Raw genomic sequence first — 18,808 nt, 5'->3', positions numbered from 1 at the left:
GAAATAAAATAGGCACCAAAACTCTTTGGTGGCACTTTTTGGTGTATGGCAAGTTATGCTGTTTCCCAGACCTAGTAATGGAACTGATCTGCCTGGCTGAGCCTGTTACCTGGGGTTTTGCTGAAACCAAAGCTCTTGGTAACTTTACTCTTTCTGAGGCAGTGGCAGGAAATAAACCAATAGGGACACAACCATCTGGCTGATAGATAGTTGATGCAAGCAGGCAAATAAAAGTACTTTCACTCAAAGCTTCTACTTTATTTTGTCTTCAGCACTTACCACATGTCCACAACAGGGTAAGAAAGCACCCAGAATTAACCCCAGATTAATATTTATCCAAGGTTTTGAGGAGGTCTCCAGTGGATATATGTAGCTTCCAGTGGGTAGCCTTTTGTCTCAGAGGGGAACGTCAGAGGTGTCCAAATGTCCACCAAGCTCAGATTTCTTCCTCTTTTTATACCCAATTTGTTAGTATTACATAGCTTGTTCACCAAAAAAACCAAAAACAAAATAAAACCCTGCTGAGCCGAAGCTAAGTGTAGAATTTTCCAGCCTATCAAGCAGGGAATTTTCCATTAGTCAATCAGCTGTATTTCACATAGCAATAGTTAACTCTTGCCAGACTTCCCATCTTGCAAAACTGCATGGTTTGGAAAAAAAATGTCAGGAGGGCACAGAGGTGAGTTTACTCCTTGTGGTCTCTCACTCCCCTCCTGGTCTGTTAGTTGTGCTAAGACTTCAGAAAGGCCAACTTTTAGCTTCTTTCAGCAATGAGCATAACGATTGATATTCCAGCTGTAGGCAGTAGTTTGGACGTGTTACTGGACTCTGGGGTATCAAATATCTGTTCCTACAAGCCCATTAATTTATTTCAGGCTGGGGTTCAAACACAGTTTTGGAGCTCTGGGTAAAATGTTAAGGGATAAAAAGTGTTCAGTAGTGCATAGTTGCATTTAGAAAGAGAGATGTAATTATGAGCTGTACTGGAAAAGAAAAAGTTCTGAAAATTGTTTAAGAAGACTTAATAAGGGTCGTGCAGTATTTTTGGAGTTAAAATCCATTCTGTTCAAAGCCATCTGTAGGATAATTTGTAAATAAAAAATAATTACTATAGTGTATTAGCCCCATGTCTCTTATCCATCTATTTTCTTTCCTAAATAAAAAACACACACATGGAATAATTAATTAATTAATTAATTAATTAATACCTCCACATGGAACTATGACAACATCAAAGAATCTGTTATCACAATTGAATTATAAAATAAAACACATTAAATGCTTGTGGTTAATATTCAAGAGAATGCACAATAAAATACCTTTGAATACTATAGCAGTTCCTAACTATATACATATTTTAGCTTCAGCAAATGATTTTCAACATGCTTTGTTTTCTAAATTGTGATATCAGATACGTGTTCTCAGGGTTTTTAATACCTGTCAGATAAATCAATCCAAAGGAAAGACACAAATACAAAATTTCATACTGTTATACTGAACTGTATCCAAAATGGGATGCAGTATGAAATAAAGGCCCCAAAATGAAGAAAATATAATACTGCAAGAATTGTAAAATGGGTGGGATTAATTTTTGGATCTGTGTTAACTATTTGCTCTGCACAAAGCTCCTCCCTAGATCTTTGGATTCTTTTAAGAATTGGAGCTGTTGTTCAGGCTTCCTGGAAAATCTGCAGCTGGAACAGGTGTGTCTCACGCTGGTGATCTAGATGTCTATAAAGTTCATTCTTTAAGTGCATCCCTAATTAGTTCCAAATATACATCAGATACGTGTAAGGGTTTAACTTAAAAACACCTGAATCTGTGGTGGCGTGGAGGCAACAAGCTCACCAAAGCCAAAAAACAGCTATCCTTCTCTTTTAACTTCCGTCAGGGCAATGGCTGAGATTAAACTCTTTTATACATTTTTTTCCAGGAAGACTTGAATAACTTCCCTGTGTTCAAGAGAAAATCAAGTGGAAATAAAGCCCTCTCTGTCAGCTCATGTATGCCTGAGGAAACTGTTTAAACTCAAACACATTGCTCAGAAACTCAGTTAATTGTTTGTCTTTCCATTAACAGCAACTTAAAAAAAATAAACAAAATAAAAAAATGAAAACAACTTATTTTAATGAACTTAATCTACCTATTTTCCCTCTTGAATTATTTATTTCTTGCAGAAGAGGATTTCTTCCAAATCTTTTTTCCTTTTGCAAAATTGCCTGTGTCAAAATAAAACACACACACACTTATTGTCTCTCCCCATATCCACCTTCAGTATCTAAGGTCCTGATTTCAGTGGGACTTAAGCACTTGCTTAAAGTGCTGTCCTGAATAGGGATGGATTTAAGTACATGCCTAAGTGATCAGTCAAAGTCTATTTGTCTTCATCCTGTGCCTGGTGTTATTGAAAGTTAGACAGTCAGCAAACTAGTTCTAAGCCTTACAAATACTTGAACATTCCTTCCTGGATACTTAAGAAATAGCATCCCAAAATTATTCAAATCATCAATGCTAGTACTACTACAGTTTTATGGTTAGCAGTTCTTCTTGGAAACACTGGATTTCTCATTTATACCTTAACCTCTGGAAATGGAATTTCTCCTTAAATGGGGGGTGGGGAGAAGGGCAGGGGGTGATGAAAAACAGGGTATATTCATGTCCATTATACTGCGTTTGGAGGCTCCACAGTTACGAAAAGACTGGATTTGAGAAGGAATCATATAAAATGTGTTGCTTCCCTGAAAAAGGAATCTTTAAAAATGGTATTGTGAGATTCAGTGTTTGTCTCATCATAAATTTCCAGCTCTAATCAGCAAATAAACAGAAATTTATGTAATTGCCAGTTCTGCAAACTTACACGGGCTCTAAAACTTGGGAAACACAGCACACATACAATCAGAATTTAGTGAATGATTTTGTTGATAATGCTCCCAAATCTGTTTTGGATCAACAGAAGCTACAGGCAATAAACTTATTTTAATCAGTAATTCAGCAGATATGTCAGATGCAGTCTGAGAATAGAGTGGTCATTTTGCACCATTACTCTTCAGAGAAGAACTGCTTATTAAAGTTGGATTTGGAATAATAAACATCAGTTGAATTTGAGACAGACAATTGAGATTTGACTACATACACGTAAGTAAAGGTGCTTGCTCAAGTTTGAAGCAGCTCAAATTTTTTAAACAACTTGCATTCTGTCTGGATCCTGAATGGTCTTGGTTCAGGACAACGTGAGTGTGAAATATCCCAAATTATGGAAAGACTTAAATAAGGTGCACTGTGTTTGGAAACACACATTGGGTTTAAACAGGTTAAGTTTTGAGAATGTCTTTTTCTGACATGTGCTGTATTCTGGATTGCTTGGAGTTTGAGAAGCTTGGCATTTGAATGTATTAGGTTGTGTCCTGATAATGCATTCCATAAAGTCAAACAGACAAAACAAAAAAACCAAAACACTTTGGAACTTATTCAGTGGTGCTACTTCTGATTTATATCTGTGTAAAAGAAGAGAATCAAGCCCTTTAGTTATATTACAGTTGCCATGCATTCAAAAAACTCAATTTATAAATCACTGTTCACTGCAAATAATCTTGAGACATTTTACAAATTGACTCCATCAGTGGTAGAGCCCATTATTACATCAACAATGCGATGCTGAAAAAAATAGCTTTATTGTATATGAATGGAGCTGTCATCTGCTGGAAGCAACAGTCAAATAACATATTGTCATGGCTTCTGAACTGTTAGAAACCTTTGGACCCCAGGAGTAAGTTATTTCCTTTCTGAGACAGAAATGATTGACATAGACACAGAATAAGATATCACTCATCAACTTTATTTACAAGAATGTAACACCAGTATATGATTATTAGATGACTACATGGAAATGTATTTTATGTTGTGCCTCATGGATTAATAGATTCATAGATTTCAAGGCCAGAAGGGAGCATTGTGATCATCTAGTCTGACCTCCTGTATACAACAAGTTTAAATAAGAAAGTACTTCTTCACACAATGCACAGTCAGCTTGCGGAACTTGTCAGGGGATGTTGTGAAAGCCAAAAGTATAACTGGATTAAAAAAACCCAAGAATTAGATAAATTCATGGAAGATAGGTCCATCAATGGCTATTAGCCAAGATGATCAGGGACACAACCTCATTCTCTAAGTGTCCCTAAACCTCTGACTGCCAGAAAGTAGTACTGGATAATAGAGGATGGATTGCTCAATAAATTGTGCTGTTCTGTTCACTCCATTTGAAGCATCTGGCACCGTCAGAAGATAGGATACTGTGCTAGATGGACCATTGTTCATATCCAGTATGGCCGTATTATGTTCTTGCAACACAGGCCAGAGAACTTCCCTTTTGAACTAGGGCATATCATTAGAAAAATAAAGTTCATTCTTCATTTTAAAATTTCCAGGGATGCAAATCCAACAGGATCCTTGGTAACTTGTTCCAGTGGTTAATTATCCTCACTGTTAAACATTTATGCCTTATATCCAGGCTGAATTTGTCTAGCTTCAACTTCTAGCCTTTGCATCTTGTTATACCTTTGTCTGCTAGATTGAAGGACTCATTATCAAATATATGTTCCTCAGGTACGTATAGACTGTGATCAAGTGATCCTTTGTTAAATTAAATGGATTGAGCTTCATTAGTCTATCAGTATAAAGCATGTTTTCTAATCCTTTGAGCGATTAGATTACGTGCTACATCCTAGCATGTTATCTAATCTTTCTTGTGGATCTTCTTTGAACCCTCTCCAATTTTTCAACACCTTTCTTGTATTGTGGACACCAGAACTGGACACAGTATTCAAATTCACAGTGCCAAATTCAGAGGTAGAATAATCCCTCTATTCCTACTCAAGATTCCCCTGTTTAGGTATCCAAAGATCTCATTAGCCCTTTTGGCCACAGTATTTCACTGGGAGCTCATGTTCAGCTGATTATCCACCATGACCCCCAAATCTTTTTTCAGAATCACTGTTTTGCAATATAGAGCCCCCCATCTTGTAAGTATGTCCTACATTCTTTATTCCTAGATGTGTGTATTTACATATTATTAAAACACATATTGTTCATTTGTGCCCAATTTACCAAGCAATCCAGATTGCTCCGTTTCAATGATCTGGCCTCTTCAGTGTTTAAAACTCTCCCAATTTTTGTGTAATTGACCAACTTTAGCAGTGATTATTTTATGTTCTCTTCCAAGTCATTGATTAAACACATTAACTATTGTATGACCAAGAACCAATCTCTGAGGGATCCCACTAGAAACACTCCCACTTGATAATGATTCCTCCTTGACAATTACATTTTGAGATCTCTCAGTCAGTCAGTTTTTGATCAATTTAATGTGTGTCATGTTAATTTTATATCATTCTTGGTTTTTAATGAAAATATCATGCGGTACCAAATCAAACACCTGCAGAAGTCTATTTTATCAACACTATCACCTCTAGTCTCATAAAATGTACATCAAGTTAGTGTGACAGGACCTATCTTCCATAAATCTATGCTGACTGGCATTTGTCCTTTGTTAATGCAGTCCCCTATCAGCTGCCCCATTGTCTTGCCTGGGATCAAGGTCAGACTGCCAGGCCTATCGTTACCTAAGTAATCCCTGTCACAATTTCAGGGTAATTGCACCTGTATTCTCCCTCCATGGTTCCTGGAAGGCACCCACTTAAGATTTATGGATCCCAGCTGTCACCTCTCTTGGGCAAAGACCTGCTTCTTTCTTCCTTCTGGCCAGGATTTTAAGGATGCACAGCTTCCTGCTTTACACTGTGATCTCCCCATCAAGCCAGTCTGCCTAAATGCCAATTTTGCTCTCTCTGAGGGCTATGAACAGTGTATTTCCAGCCATTACAAGTTATCAGACTGATCTTTCTAAGCAAGCACCTTTATTCTCAAAAGCGTTACAGAGAAAACATGTAGAAACAATAAAAGTTTCTATACTCATACTAAAAGCTTAGCAGATATCACCCATCAGTGTCATGGGGCTCTGGTAGGCCAGTCTTTCCACTTCTTCTGCAATGGATGGGGCCTTTTGACAGAAGGATTGGATTGTCTGTTTGCTGGATCAGAGGGAAGATCCCGAGTCAGTTTAAACTCAGTCTTTTTTATATCAAGCACCCTTTCTTTGTCTGTTGGTTTCTGGAAAAAAAAAATAGTTTGAAGCAATATATGCAACCATCCCCATGAGTTGGTATCTCTTTGTAAGTAACCTGTGAGATTCATCTTAGCTGCTCCCCCTTGGTTTTAGTTCCTGATGGAGCTGTGGCAACCCTTTCCTGGAGTTACACACAGTCCCTGGCCCACAGTGTTATATAAATCATTCATATGCTTAACATAATATGGTCCCCAAAGATATTGCATACCATTGTAATATCTGTCACAATCCTGTTCACCCTTTGTAGCTTTCTTACACTCTTCTGGTATTTCCCTAGAGTTGCAAAACTTACTTAAAATCAACATTAATAGTTTAGCACTCTCCTCAGCCAGGTCCTTTATAACTCTTGGATGCTAGTTATCTGCTGATCTGCTTATTTTAAAATGTCTAACTTTAGTAGCTCCTGTTTAATATCCTCATGAGTTACTACTGAAATATAAAAATTATCATCATCATCATCATCATCATCATGAGAGGAGTACATCACCTGGCTTTTTCCCTAAATACAGAACAGAAATAGTTATTGAATACTTTTACCTTTTCTTCATTATTATGAATAATATTACCACTTCTATCTAGTATATGACCAGTACTTTTCTTAGGATTCTTTTTGTTCTTAATATATGTAACAACACCTCGCCCTTATTTTCCTTAACTCTTCTGGTCATAGATTTTTTCCTTGTGTCCCTTTGCTTCCCTAATTAGTTTTCTACAAGTCCTGACATCTGAATTATATTCATTTCTGTGGATGGAGGATAGAACTTTACCAGAAAGCTCTGTGTTCAAACCTAGTCTAGCTAGTCTCAGACTCTGAATTTCCTTAATTGTTACCATGGTCTAGGGCTATTACTTATCCCCCACAGTTCCCCTGGTCTAAATCTCACTCAAGTCCACCCGTGGGGTGGCATCATTGGCCTAAAACTGATCTCTTTACATATTTAAACTTGTGTCACATCACTGATCGACTTCAGTGGCGTTATTCTTGATTTACATTGGAGTCTCCTGTCTGGTTTGACAATGGTGTAAAACTTGCCTCTGAATCCCCACTGCAGACACACACACACATGCCAAACATAGACATGAGCACAACCCACCCACGTGTACACACACACTGTGCATGTATGCACACACACACATATACACTCTATTAATATTCCTATTGAGCTGTGTAGTTCTGTGATAGCTATTCAGCTGAACAATGGAGAAAGGTCCTTTTCCCACATGAAATCTAGCTTGCACAAAGTACGTATGTTTCATAACCTTATGAGTTACACCACAGGTTGAATAGTTGTGATCAGCAAGGGTCCTTTTGCTGAGCCACAAATTAGTTGCTGCCATGATTAGAATACAATACAAATTGTCCTTATATACAATTCTTAATTGATCATGTCACAAGGAGCTTTACAGTCTATCAACAAGCTTATGATAGGCTGTGGTAGCTCCATTCACTTTGCAGAAAGATTTCTTTTAAGACTGCATTGCAGGTGTGATGGCAAGGTTATAAGGAACTTTATCTTTACTGGAATTTGTGCTTACTCCACAAATTTTCATGGGGAATGATGAAAGTGGTGATTGAGAGAACTGAATAACTAAAAGAAACAGAGTCTATAATACAGCTAGAAGGCAAATAAGACACTTCAAAAGAGAGAATGGTGGAAGGAAGAAAGGAAATAAAGTATAAAAATGAGACAAAAAAGAAAATAAGGAGGCAGAAAGAGAGACAAAAATCTAAGAAAAAGACACCTCTCAAGATAATAAACATGTCAGAAAAAAATACAAACACCATTATTAATAAAAAAAGTGTCAGACACACAAAAGAAAAATAAAACAAAAACAAAATAAATAAAACAAAAATGTTTAATGTGACACTGTTGATTCTAAATTAGTAGCTAACTTCAGGCTGCCAGATAAACTTCCATAGATCTCTGCAAATTGTCAGACTTCCTATATAAGATCATATATGAGATCTGATTTTAAAAGTGGAAATTCTCAAATCCAGAAGTCCAGATTCAATAGCAGTGACTTACATTACTTATAGGCAGAGAAGCTGCTGTCTTTAGTATCCAAACTCTTTGAATTAAAAGAAAAAGGGTTCCTTGTCCAGCAAATTCTTATTTCTTTACCAGTTGGGAATTTAATAGCTGTGAATTCACAAAGTCGAGGAAGGAGGAGCCAAAAGTAAGTTAAAGAATCCAATATAGGGTAAGGATAATGGACATGACAATTTGCAGCTAACTCCCTGAAGCTACAAGATGAGCTATCGAATAAGTCTAAATGATTTAGCATTAACTTGTGCCTGACATACAGTGGCCTGTGTTGGGGTGGTATAGAGCTGCACCATCCCTGTAGGACCTCTAGGAGTGTTTGTGTTAGCCTTTTGCCACGATCCAGTGATGGGACCGAGTGGCTAGGAAGAGAATCAGGTGTGCACCATTCAGCAATATTGAAGCAGTCTCTGTCTTGATCTCCAGAGATCCTTCATAGTTGAAAAGTCAGAGTTGGGCGGTAAAAAGGAATTAATATCAGAAAGGGGAAAAAATCCCTGATCATCCATCCTCTCCAGACACTTCTAAGGAAGGTGACCATGATATAAATCGTGAAGGAATGTCTTAGGGGGATGGTCATGCGTGCATATTTTATCAACATGTTTCTGCAGGTCACATAAAGAAGTGAGGTTTGCAATTTTGAAGGGGTTTATACTTTGTTTCTCATCTTAAATCTCATCATTTAAATCTTAAATCTCATCAAGTACATACCCATCTGGAGGAAGAACAATAAGACATGCCAGTACTCTCACCTAAAATTTTATATTAGCAGCTTTCTCCCACCAGAGTCCCAAACTGTCTGTAAGAATCACTTCAGGTACCGTTAGGATGGAATTAAGAAACTGTGCACAGTCACGAAATTCAACTGTTAAGGGCAGGATATGAAAACATTAGTGTTATATATACAGATACATAATAGGTGGCATTTAAGTAGGCAGAATGTACTTACCCTTTAATGTAGATCAGAGTACACTAGGTGTTTAATGTTAATTAAAGGGATATCTGAGAACGTATGACCTAAGTTTTTATTTCATTTGAAAGAGAGCATCTTCACCAAGGAAAGAGTGCAACCTGTTAAGTGACCAACACCACTTGGTTTAACCTAGTTTTTTTCCAAAAGGTTTCCTTTCAAGTTTTGCCCTTCACTAAACTTTTAAAGCTTCTGAGATATGGTGAAATTGCACCATGAAATGATACGGATACAGCATATTACTGTGATTTGGTAATATGTTTGTAATATCCAATCGCATGCAACGTAATATTCAACAGTAATAATAGTTACCCTATGTGATAATGAAATTTTCTGAGGGGAATAAAAGAGAAAAATGTATTTCAAAATATAAACAGAAGAACTGAATTATCAGTTCTGAGATGTGGATTTTAAAGCCCACATCCACAGTTAAAAAAAATATCACTTTCTAGGGTCACTTGCACATTCTCTTAATATTTCAGTAATGCTTTTGATCTTTTGGGGAAATGAGATTAATGTGTCCAAAATATAATTAATTTGATTGTTTTTATTTAGAGCGCCTCCCTTCAGACATAGATCAGAAACCCAACCAATCTAGAAGTTTGTAGAACTAATCCTTTTTTGTAATGGGTGACATATAGTGCAAAAGGAAAGACATATTTTTATAATGTTAACTCATATCTCCCAGTAATCCCAGATTTCGTGCTGTGACAGAATGTACCCTTGTATTCATATGCTACTCAGTATTGTGCTAATATTGAGCACAATACTTGATGGGACAAAGTTAGCAGCCATTGGACTGTGGAAGGGGTCCTGACTTAAGATGTTTGGTCAGTAAGACTGCTGAAAACATGTAGTGAGAAAACTTTGCTTTGAATTTCACGTAGTTTGTTAAGTCAGGCATCAGTGGTGTTTTATCTTTACTTTTCTTGTAACCATTTCTGACTTTTATGCCTCATTATTTGTACTCACTTAAAATCTATCTCTTTGTAGTTAATAAACTTGTTATATTGTTTTAGCTAATCCAGTGTGTTTAAAATTGAAGTGTCTGGGAAACTCCATTTGAGGAGGCAAGTTGTGTGCATATTATTTCTGTTAAAGAAATAATAGACTTACTGTAATTTGTATTGTCTGGTATAGGGCTGGACAGCATAGGACATACATTTCTGGGGAAAAATCTAAGACAGGGAAATGTTGGGGTCACCCTGCAGAATAAGCAAGACTGGTGAGAACCTGAGTGTAAGCCAAGTGTGGGTGGCAGGTTACAGTTATGCACAAGCACAGCTGGAATGGTGTTTGTGAGCAGTCCAGGTGGAAGCTACTTCCACAAAGCATTTTAAGGCACCCAGGTTGTAAGGCAGGTGTGGCCGCTGTTCATTAGTCTTGATTGTACCCTGGTATTTCACGTGTAGGTCCCACTTTGATCTTCAACATCCCCTGTCCTAGTTGAAGAAGAACATTTTCTGCATTCAGGGCCACCTGGGGGGAGGAAGGAGAAGAGGAGGAATAGGTAGTCTGTCCAAGGCCCCTCTTTTGAGAGCTCTTCCCCCCACAGAACTGAGTGGTGCTGTGACCCAGCCTAGGGGGTTGCAGCACTGCTCAGCACCACCACAGTCCCAATCAGATTTGTCCCATCTGCCTTTCCATAAATGTAGATGGAGGGGTGGAAGACCAAACCTGAGTGGTGCAGTGACCCCATTTGCTAGGTTGCAATGCAAATCAAATTTGACCCATCCACTGTCCATCTTCATCTATGGTTGGGTGGATGGACCAAACCTGAGTGGGTGCTACATCCTGCTTTAGCCAGTTGAAATGTTGGGATAAGGTGTTTACCCTAGAACCCTTTTTTAAAGATATATAGGCCAAAATGTTCCTTAATCAACCTAAATAAAAGTAGCCTGATTTTCAGAGGCGGTGAACATCTACACCTTCTGTCGACCTTAGATATATTTTGGGGTGCTCATCATCTCTGAAAAGCAGGTCACTAATTTAAATTCTGATCCTGCAAGCATATTTGCAGATGCTTAGATTTATTAAGGTAAGTAGATGCACTGAGGTCAATGGGACTACTCCTACGGGTAAAGTCACATTGTTTATCTCCATATTCCAACAAAGTATAACACAAAGGAACCTCATTCCTGACTGGGAGCCTCTGATCTCTTCTGTAATATAAAAATTAAGTTCTTAAATATGGATTTGGGTGCCAATTTTAGAAGTACGATTGAATATTTTGGCCTTGGTATATAATATACACAGTTTAGGGGAAGATATTCATCAATCTATTTGCACTAGCAAATACAATGATTATATGTGCAATCATAGTAATAGTATGTGGAAATGGTGAGTTAGACATGTTATTTGAGCTCACTTCTGCTTGCATTTACTTTGATTGCATGTTCAATCTGACTAAGGGCAAGCATATTTTTAATAGACCAGTGCATCAACAGTTACTAAAGCCTGGCAGATTATGGTTGCATGATGTGTGTATTAAAAGTGACTTCCAAGTTTGTTACAAAATATTAAACAATGAATATGTTTAAGAAAAGTTGCATTCAGAAAATCTGGAGATGTACTCAAACACAAGTGAATTATGCAACTTGCTCTTCTTGACCCAGCTTTCTCATTCTCCATTCTCCAAAATGGTCCTGTGTTTAGTAGCTCAGATTGTCAAGTCTGCTAGCAAATATAAGACTGCATTGTATGTTTTGAGAGGCTACACAGAATATATTTAAAAAAATGTGTGACATTCAGTAATTAAAACAAATGGAAAATAAAAATCCTAATGTATCAAAGAAGCATTTTAAATGGCCCATAGAATTTTGGTTAATTTCCCAAAAGGGCAAGGAAGCTTTTGCACTGGCAGAACTACTTAAAAGATATGAAAAAATACAGTATAATTAATATGGATTAAAAGTTGACATTTCTTTTGTCTTTGTTAGGCTCTGTAGCCACCGCCTGCCGTGATCCTGGTGTTCCTATGAATGGAACTCGAAATGGGGATGGAAGAGAACCTGGAGACACTGTTGTTTTTCAGTGTGACCCTGGATATGAGCTGCAAGGAGATGAGAGAATAACCTGCATTCAGGTAGAAAATCGGTACTTCTGGCAGCCCAACCCACCAGTCTGTATAGGTATGCAGAATACAAGAGAAAATGGAAATACTTTTCTAATTGTTGACCCATACCAAAGTTATTCAAACAGTAGTATAATTCTACTTTTATGAAAAGTTATTTTATTGGTCTGCCTTCAGAAACATCTGAAACTAGCTTTAAGGAGTACTGTGCATTTGAGAAATAACTTTGTAAAAGGCCTGGTGGAAAATTATCACGTTCTTTCTTCAGTTATCAGCATGGTGGCTCTCAAACACCCTTTTCTCATACTCTTCCTCACAGGTCACATAATCTACAGTTAGATGGCCTGTGACAAAGGGAGCATGAGGGAAAATGGCAAGGACACTAATAGTTTTTACTTGGAACAAAACGTAAAGTATTTGGGAAGTTCCAGGGGACTGGGCTAAAGCTAATGTGCCAATCTTTAGAAAGGATAAATGGAATGACTTGGAACTATAGGTTGGTTAGCCTGATGTTGATACGGGGCAAAACCATGGAAAGACTGAAATGAGACAAAATCAGTAAAGAAGTAAAAGATGTTAAGCACAATTAATATGCCAAACAAACTTGATATGGTTCCTTGATGAGAACACAAGTTTGATTAAGGACATAATATGTTTATATTTCTGTAAGGCATTTGATTCAACCACACTCACCATTCTGATTTTTTTTAAACACCCTACACGAAATTAGCGTAGCCAATATTAAAAGGATTAAAAACTGATTAACTGATATACCAGAAAAAAGTAATTACACAAGGAGAATCATCATCCAATAGGGTGTTTCTAGTGGGGTCCTGCAGAGATCTGTTCGTGGCCGAATGCTATTCAATATCTGTATCAATGGTCTGGAAGCAAATAGAAAATTATTACTACTAAAATTTGGAGAAGACACAAAAAGTGATGGAGTGGTAAATAATGATGAGCACATGTCATTTACCCCAACCAACTTGGATCTCTTGTTAAAATGGACTCATGTGAACAGTATGCACTTCAGTACAGCCAAATGGAAGGTCATAAACCTAGGAGCAAAGAATGTAGGTCACACTTAAATGATGGGGAACTGTATCCTAGAATAGAGTGGCACTAAAAAGGACTTATGGCTCATGGTAGATAACCAAGAACTCCCAGTGTGATACTGTAGTCAAGAGGGTAAATGGGATCCTTGGATGTATAAGCATAGGGATGTAAAATACGGAGGTGGTACTGTCTTTGTATATGAAATTACTAGTGAGACCATTACTAAAATTATGTATCCAATTCTGGTATCCACATTTCAAAAAGTTGAAAAATTGGAAGAGGTTCATAAAATAATACAATAACAGAAAATGTGGAAATGGCAGACATGCTAAATGACTTTTTAGTTTCAGTTTTCACCAAAAAGTTTAGTAGCAATTGGACATCTAACTTAACGAATACCGGTGAAAATGAGGTAGGTTTAAGAGGCTAAAAATAGAGAAAGAACAAGTTAAAATTACTTAGATAAATTAGATGTCTTCAAGTCACCAGGGCCTGATGAAATACATCCTAAAATATCAAGGAGCTGACTGAGGAGATATCTGAGCCATTAGCGATTGTCTTCGAAAGGTCATAGAAGATGGGAGAGATTCCAGAGGACTGGATTAAAAGGGCAAATATAATGTCAATCTATAAAAAGGGGAAAAAAGACAACACAGGGAATTACAGACTAGTCAATTTAACTTCAGTATCTGGAACGATAATGGAGCAAATAATTAAGCAATCAAGTTGCAAACTCCTTGAAGATAATAAGGTAATAAGTAATGGTCAGCATTGATTTGTGAAGAACAAATTATGTCAAACCACCTAATATCTTTCTTTGACAGGGAAACAAGCTTGTGGATGGGAGGAAGTGGCAGATGTGATATATCTTGACTTTAGTAAGGCTTTTGATACTGTCTCGCATGACCTTCTCATAAATGAACTAGGAAAATACAACCTAGATGGAGCTACTATAACTGGTTGGAAATCTATTCCCAGAGAGTAGTAATGGTGGTTCACAGTCAGGGCATATTGAATGGGGTCCTGCAGTGATCGGTCCTGGGTCCAGTTCTGTTCAATATATTCATCAATGATTTAGATAATGGCATAGAGAGAACACTTATAAAGTTTGTGGACGATACCCCAAGCTGTGAAGGGTTGCAAGTACTTTGGAGGATAGGATTAAAACTCAAAATGATCTGGACAAACTGGAGATGTGTTTGGAAGTAAATAGGATGAAATTCAGTAAGGACAAATGCAAAATACTCCACTTAGGAAGGAACAATAAATTGCACGCATACAAAATAGGAAATGACTGCCGAGGCAAGAGGATTGCAGAAAGGGATCTGGGGGTCAGAGCGGATCAGAAGCTAAATATGAGTCAACAGTGTAACACTGTTGCAAAAAAAAGCAAACATCATTCTTGGAGGTATTAGCAGGAGTGTCGTAAGCAAGACATGAGAAGTAATTCTTTCTCTCTACTCTGCACTGACTCAACTGAAGCATTGTGTCCAGTTCTGGGCACCACATTTCAGAAAAGATGGGGACAAATTGGAGAAAGTCCAGAAAAGAGCAACAAAAATGATTAAAAATGAATAAAAAATGACCTCTGAAAAAAAAATTGGTTCGTTTAGTGTGGAGAAGAGAGAATATAGAATATGATAACAGTTTTTTGAAGCACATAAAAGGTTGTTACAAGGAGGAGGCCTTAGCCTTTCAGGATAGGACAAGAAGCAACGGGCTTGAACTGCAGCAAGGGTAGTTTAGGTTGGACATTAGGAAAACTTCCTAACTGAGTAGATAAGCATTGGAATAAATTGCCTAAGGAGGTTGTAGAATCTTCATTATTGAAGGTTTTTAAGAGCAGGTTAGACAAACACCTGTCAAGGATAGTGTAGATAATACCTAGTCCTGCCTTGAGTGCAGAGGACTGGAGTAGAAGACCTTTCAAGGTCCCTGCCAGTCCTACAATTCTATGACTCTATGAAAATTGCTACAAAAATTATTTGATGTCTGGAAAACATGCCTTATAGTAGCATAGGCAGAGTGCGTATCTGGTATAAAGTTATTTATTGGCATTTATTTGAGATTACTTGCATAAAGTTTTCATAGTTTTACAAGTCACGAATAATCAGCCAATTCTAAACCAATGATATTAATCATAATATTATTAATAAAAATCTTTTATACTTCTACACACCCCTATGTATTCTTTCTTTTTTTTCTTCTCCTCTTGGTATAGATGTAAATATATTTGCCCTGGTTTTCTAACCTGTGTAAGTGCAATTGCTAGCCTAATATTTGTGTGCAGTTTCCACACTTGTGTGCACAAACACCTAATCTGGACACACAAGCACAGTAACCATTTATGCATATTAGGATGAGTTACAGTTTTGAAAATCTGACTTTAAATATTTTAACGTTGACTTCTGTTGATTTATACATTATTATGAGCATTTATTAGTGAACGGTTAAAGTGTGGTATCTGGATCTTACCTTGGTGCCCATAAGTATTCTTAATGTTCTCTTTTTAGTCAGAAGCTCTTCAAATCACTTTGAATTGCATTATTACTTTTCTTGTAGTCCTTTCCGTATAGGAAGGGTATTATGTGGGCTATGTTGTGCTCATGCTCAGACATCAGAATTGTCTCATGCTGTAATCTTTTTCCTGGCTTATCTTCATCATGATTTATTGTTTGGTGAGGGCTTACAATTTGCCATACATATGACCTCGTTGATGGGGAAATGAGTGGCAGGGCTAATTCTGGAGGTGCCTGTACCAGTTTTTTGGAGGTTTTTTGGTAGGTGGAGATTTGGTTTTTTATGCCCCAGAAGTTTTCTCTCCTTTCTCCTCCTAATATTAATGCGGAAAATTCTGGTAATGTTCCTACAGTGTGTTGCTCTCATAAAGACTGTTCAGTGACACTGTCTTTGGTGTCCATCCTTTTATTCTGGAAGAATAGGAAGAGATACCAGCATATCAACAGCAACATAAAATTATCACAAACTAAATTTTTGACTCAGTCATTTGGAATCTATAAAGATCTGAACATTAGAAATTCAGATATTGGATTGGATATTTTGTGGGCTCCAGTAATTCCAACATGTCTCAGACTTGAGCATGTAATTGCTGAAGTTATTAGTGCAAAATAAACTCTGGCAAAAACAAGCATTAGTGTACTACGCTGTTTTTTTTCTTTCCCTTGTCTCCCTTCTCCCCCAAACAAAAATAACAATAAAAACTACAGAGTGTATATGTGACAACTGCTTTTCCATAATGATTTAGATTTCCTAATTAATGGGAGCATTAATACAGGAATGTTTTAGTACATGGATAGAAAATCATATTATTTATAAGTTAACACTGCCTTCCAGGTATGCTCTAGCTATGGCTTTGTGCTGTTCTTGGATAAACTGGACTGAAATTATGTGGGAAGTTTCTTGGATTTTGTGGGAATGTTGTGTGACAAACAGTAAATTCTGTGACAGTTTTTTTTAAAATAGGGTTTTTATTGAATTAAATATGAATTAGAATAATGCAATCAGTATAGTAGGCCTTGTAGTTCAGTGGAGAGATTTTTGTATTAACAACAGATGACTATATTGGACAGAGATAGTTAAGGCTTTTGGTGGGGGAGGGGGTTGGGAGAGTGGAAAAAGTTTGGAATTGTGAAATAAACACATTTAATAGATCACTGTTTCTGGAGCTATAAAATATATAAATATGCTGAAGTAAAATGTCACCCTTACATTTCAGACTTCACAACCTATTCAAATGAATGAGGCACAACTCACTTCTCAAATATTTCAGGCCTTCTGCAGATTCAAGAAGGCAGCATTGTATAATTGTATATGTAATTCACATTTTCAAAGGTTTATTTAAAAAAAATGAAGCTCGAGTTCTTTTTTAAGTGAAAGCTTTGATTAGGAATTACAGTTCTCCAGCATGGGCCATGCAATGGGTGGATTCCATGGCAAACATTCCCTGAATTGTGGAATAGATGAAACCCTGGCTATATAATAACACTATGAATACAATATCTACAGAAAAGTAAAACACCAATGAAAATCATGTTAGTGATCTGGGCCTTGAGAACAGTTTCCAGGGAGGTGTTAACTAGTTTTATTTAAATATATTTAAAAAGCAAGTAACTTCTTCAGTCTTTTTAGAGTTATAATTATAAAATGGTTTGTGCTGCTGAAATTGTACAATCTATTTTTAAAACAAAGAAAATTAACAAAGGGAAAACCAAACTGACATTAAAAATCAGATCTTCATAAAGCTAGATAGTTTTGCATTATATATAGTAAGAATTTTCATTAATAAGAAAAGAAAATGTTTTTGAAATGTTCTTTATAAATATTTGATTAATTAATTCAAATTGTTATAGGATGGCCAAACTTCAAACAGTTCTGTTCTTTGTGAAGATCTGTCAGCAATGATTATCCCAGATTAAAAAAAAAAAAAAAAAAATCAAACAAAAAAACCCTATTGAAACAGTCAATTACGATTGCTCTTATCGGTATGTAATGCAAAAAAAAAATCAAATAAAAGGAAAGCCTGAAGGTGCTAAGATAGCACATCCTGTACCAACACAGATTACATGGGTTCTAGACTGATCTTCTGGAGCTGCTGGAAATTAATAACACCATAGACAGAGCTGTGGATTACTTAGTAGGTTATTGCACTGTTCACATTTTTCCTCCATCACCAGATCTATAAGTGGTATTATTAAGGCATTGTGGAAAAGTGAATGTAAATATCATTCTTCCTAGATTATTGGTATTAATTCATACAAGTATAGAGGTGGTGTTCTTGAGTGATATTATACTGAATATTGAGATATGACCTCAGTGGGAAGATAAGGCTTAGTTCTGGGTGCAGGGTGCGTCCCTTCATATCCTTCCTCAATTATGAGTTAAAGATGGTTCTAAACAAAGAGGTGACATAATTGTGAGCAACAGTTTCCACAATGAGTCGGGTAGATGCTTGATTCTGAAACACCTGAGATTTAACTGCCTGCATGAATAAGGAAGGGAACAAAAATAGAGAAAGTCTTCAAATGATGTTAGACCCTATTCCAAGTCAAGGAAATTACTGAGCATTTTACTTGGGAGATGATTTCTAAAGCAACTATTAAAGGTTATTATTACACTAAGTATACATGTCTTAATCTTGGGTTCTAGAGAGTCAGCTGCACTGAGGACAGGTGTGCACTACCATTTAAGTGGACCTAATTTATGTCACTCAGGGGCGTGAAAAAGACACTCCCCTAAATGACGCAAGTTACGGTGACCTAAGTGCTCTCCATACCGGCGCTATGTCAGTGGCAAACACTCTCCCACCAACAGAGCTTCCGCCTCTCATGGAGGTGGAGTAATTATGCCAATGGGAGAGCGCTCTCCTGTTGGCATTCAGTGTCTTCACCAGATGCGCTACAGGATTGTCTTGGCAAAAAGGATCGTGTCTATGGAGTGCTCACCCACCAAACTGATACATTCAT

General features: G+C 37.0%; 1 protein-coding gene across 3 annotated transcripts in view; it reads left to right on the top strand.

The window, feature by feature from the left end:
- Window positions 1–18,808, top strand: part of CSMD3 (CUB and Sushi multiple domains 3) — a 1,042,296-nt gene that overhangs the window by 738,473 nt on the left and 285,015 nt on the right. For all 3 annotated transcript variants that reach the window (XM_067537409.1, XM_067537408.1, XM_067537407.1), the window contains one exon: window positions 12,136–12,327. In XM_067537409.1, the coding sequence (XP_067393510.1) occupies window positions 12,136–12,327 (192 nt within the window). The remainder of the gene's footprint in view (window positions 1–12,135; window positions 12,328–18,808) is intronic.

The sequence above is a fragment of the Emydura macquarii genome, unplaced genomic scaffold (genome assembly GCF_026122565.2).
Source record: "Emydura macquarii macquarii isolate MOO-44397 ecotype Brisbane River unplaced genomic scaffold, CSIRO-AGI_Emac_v2 contig_383, whole genome shotgun sequence".
NCBI lineage: Eukaryota > Metazoa > Chordata > Testudines > Chelidae > Emydura > Emydura macquarii.
This window is presented reverse-complemented; position numbering and strand designations above follow the sequence as displayed.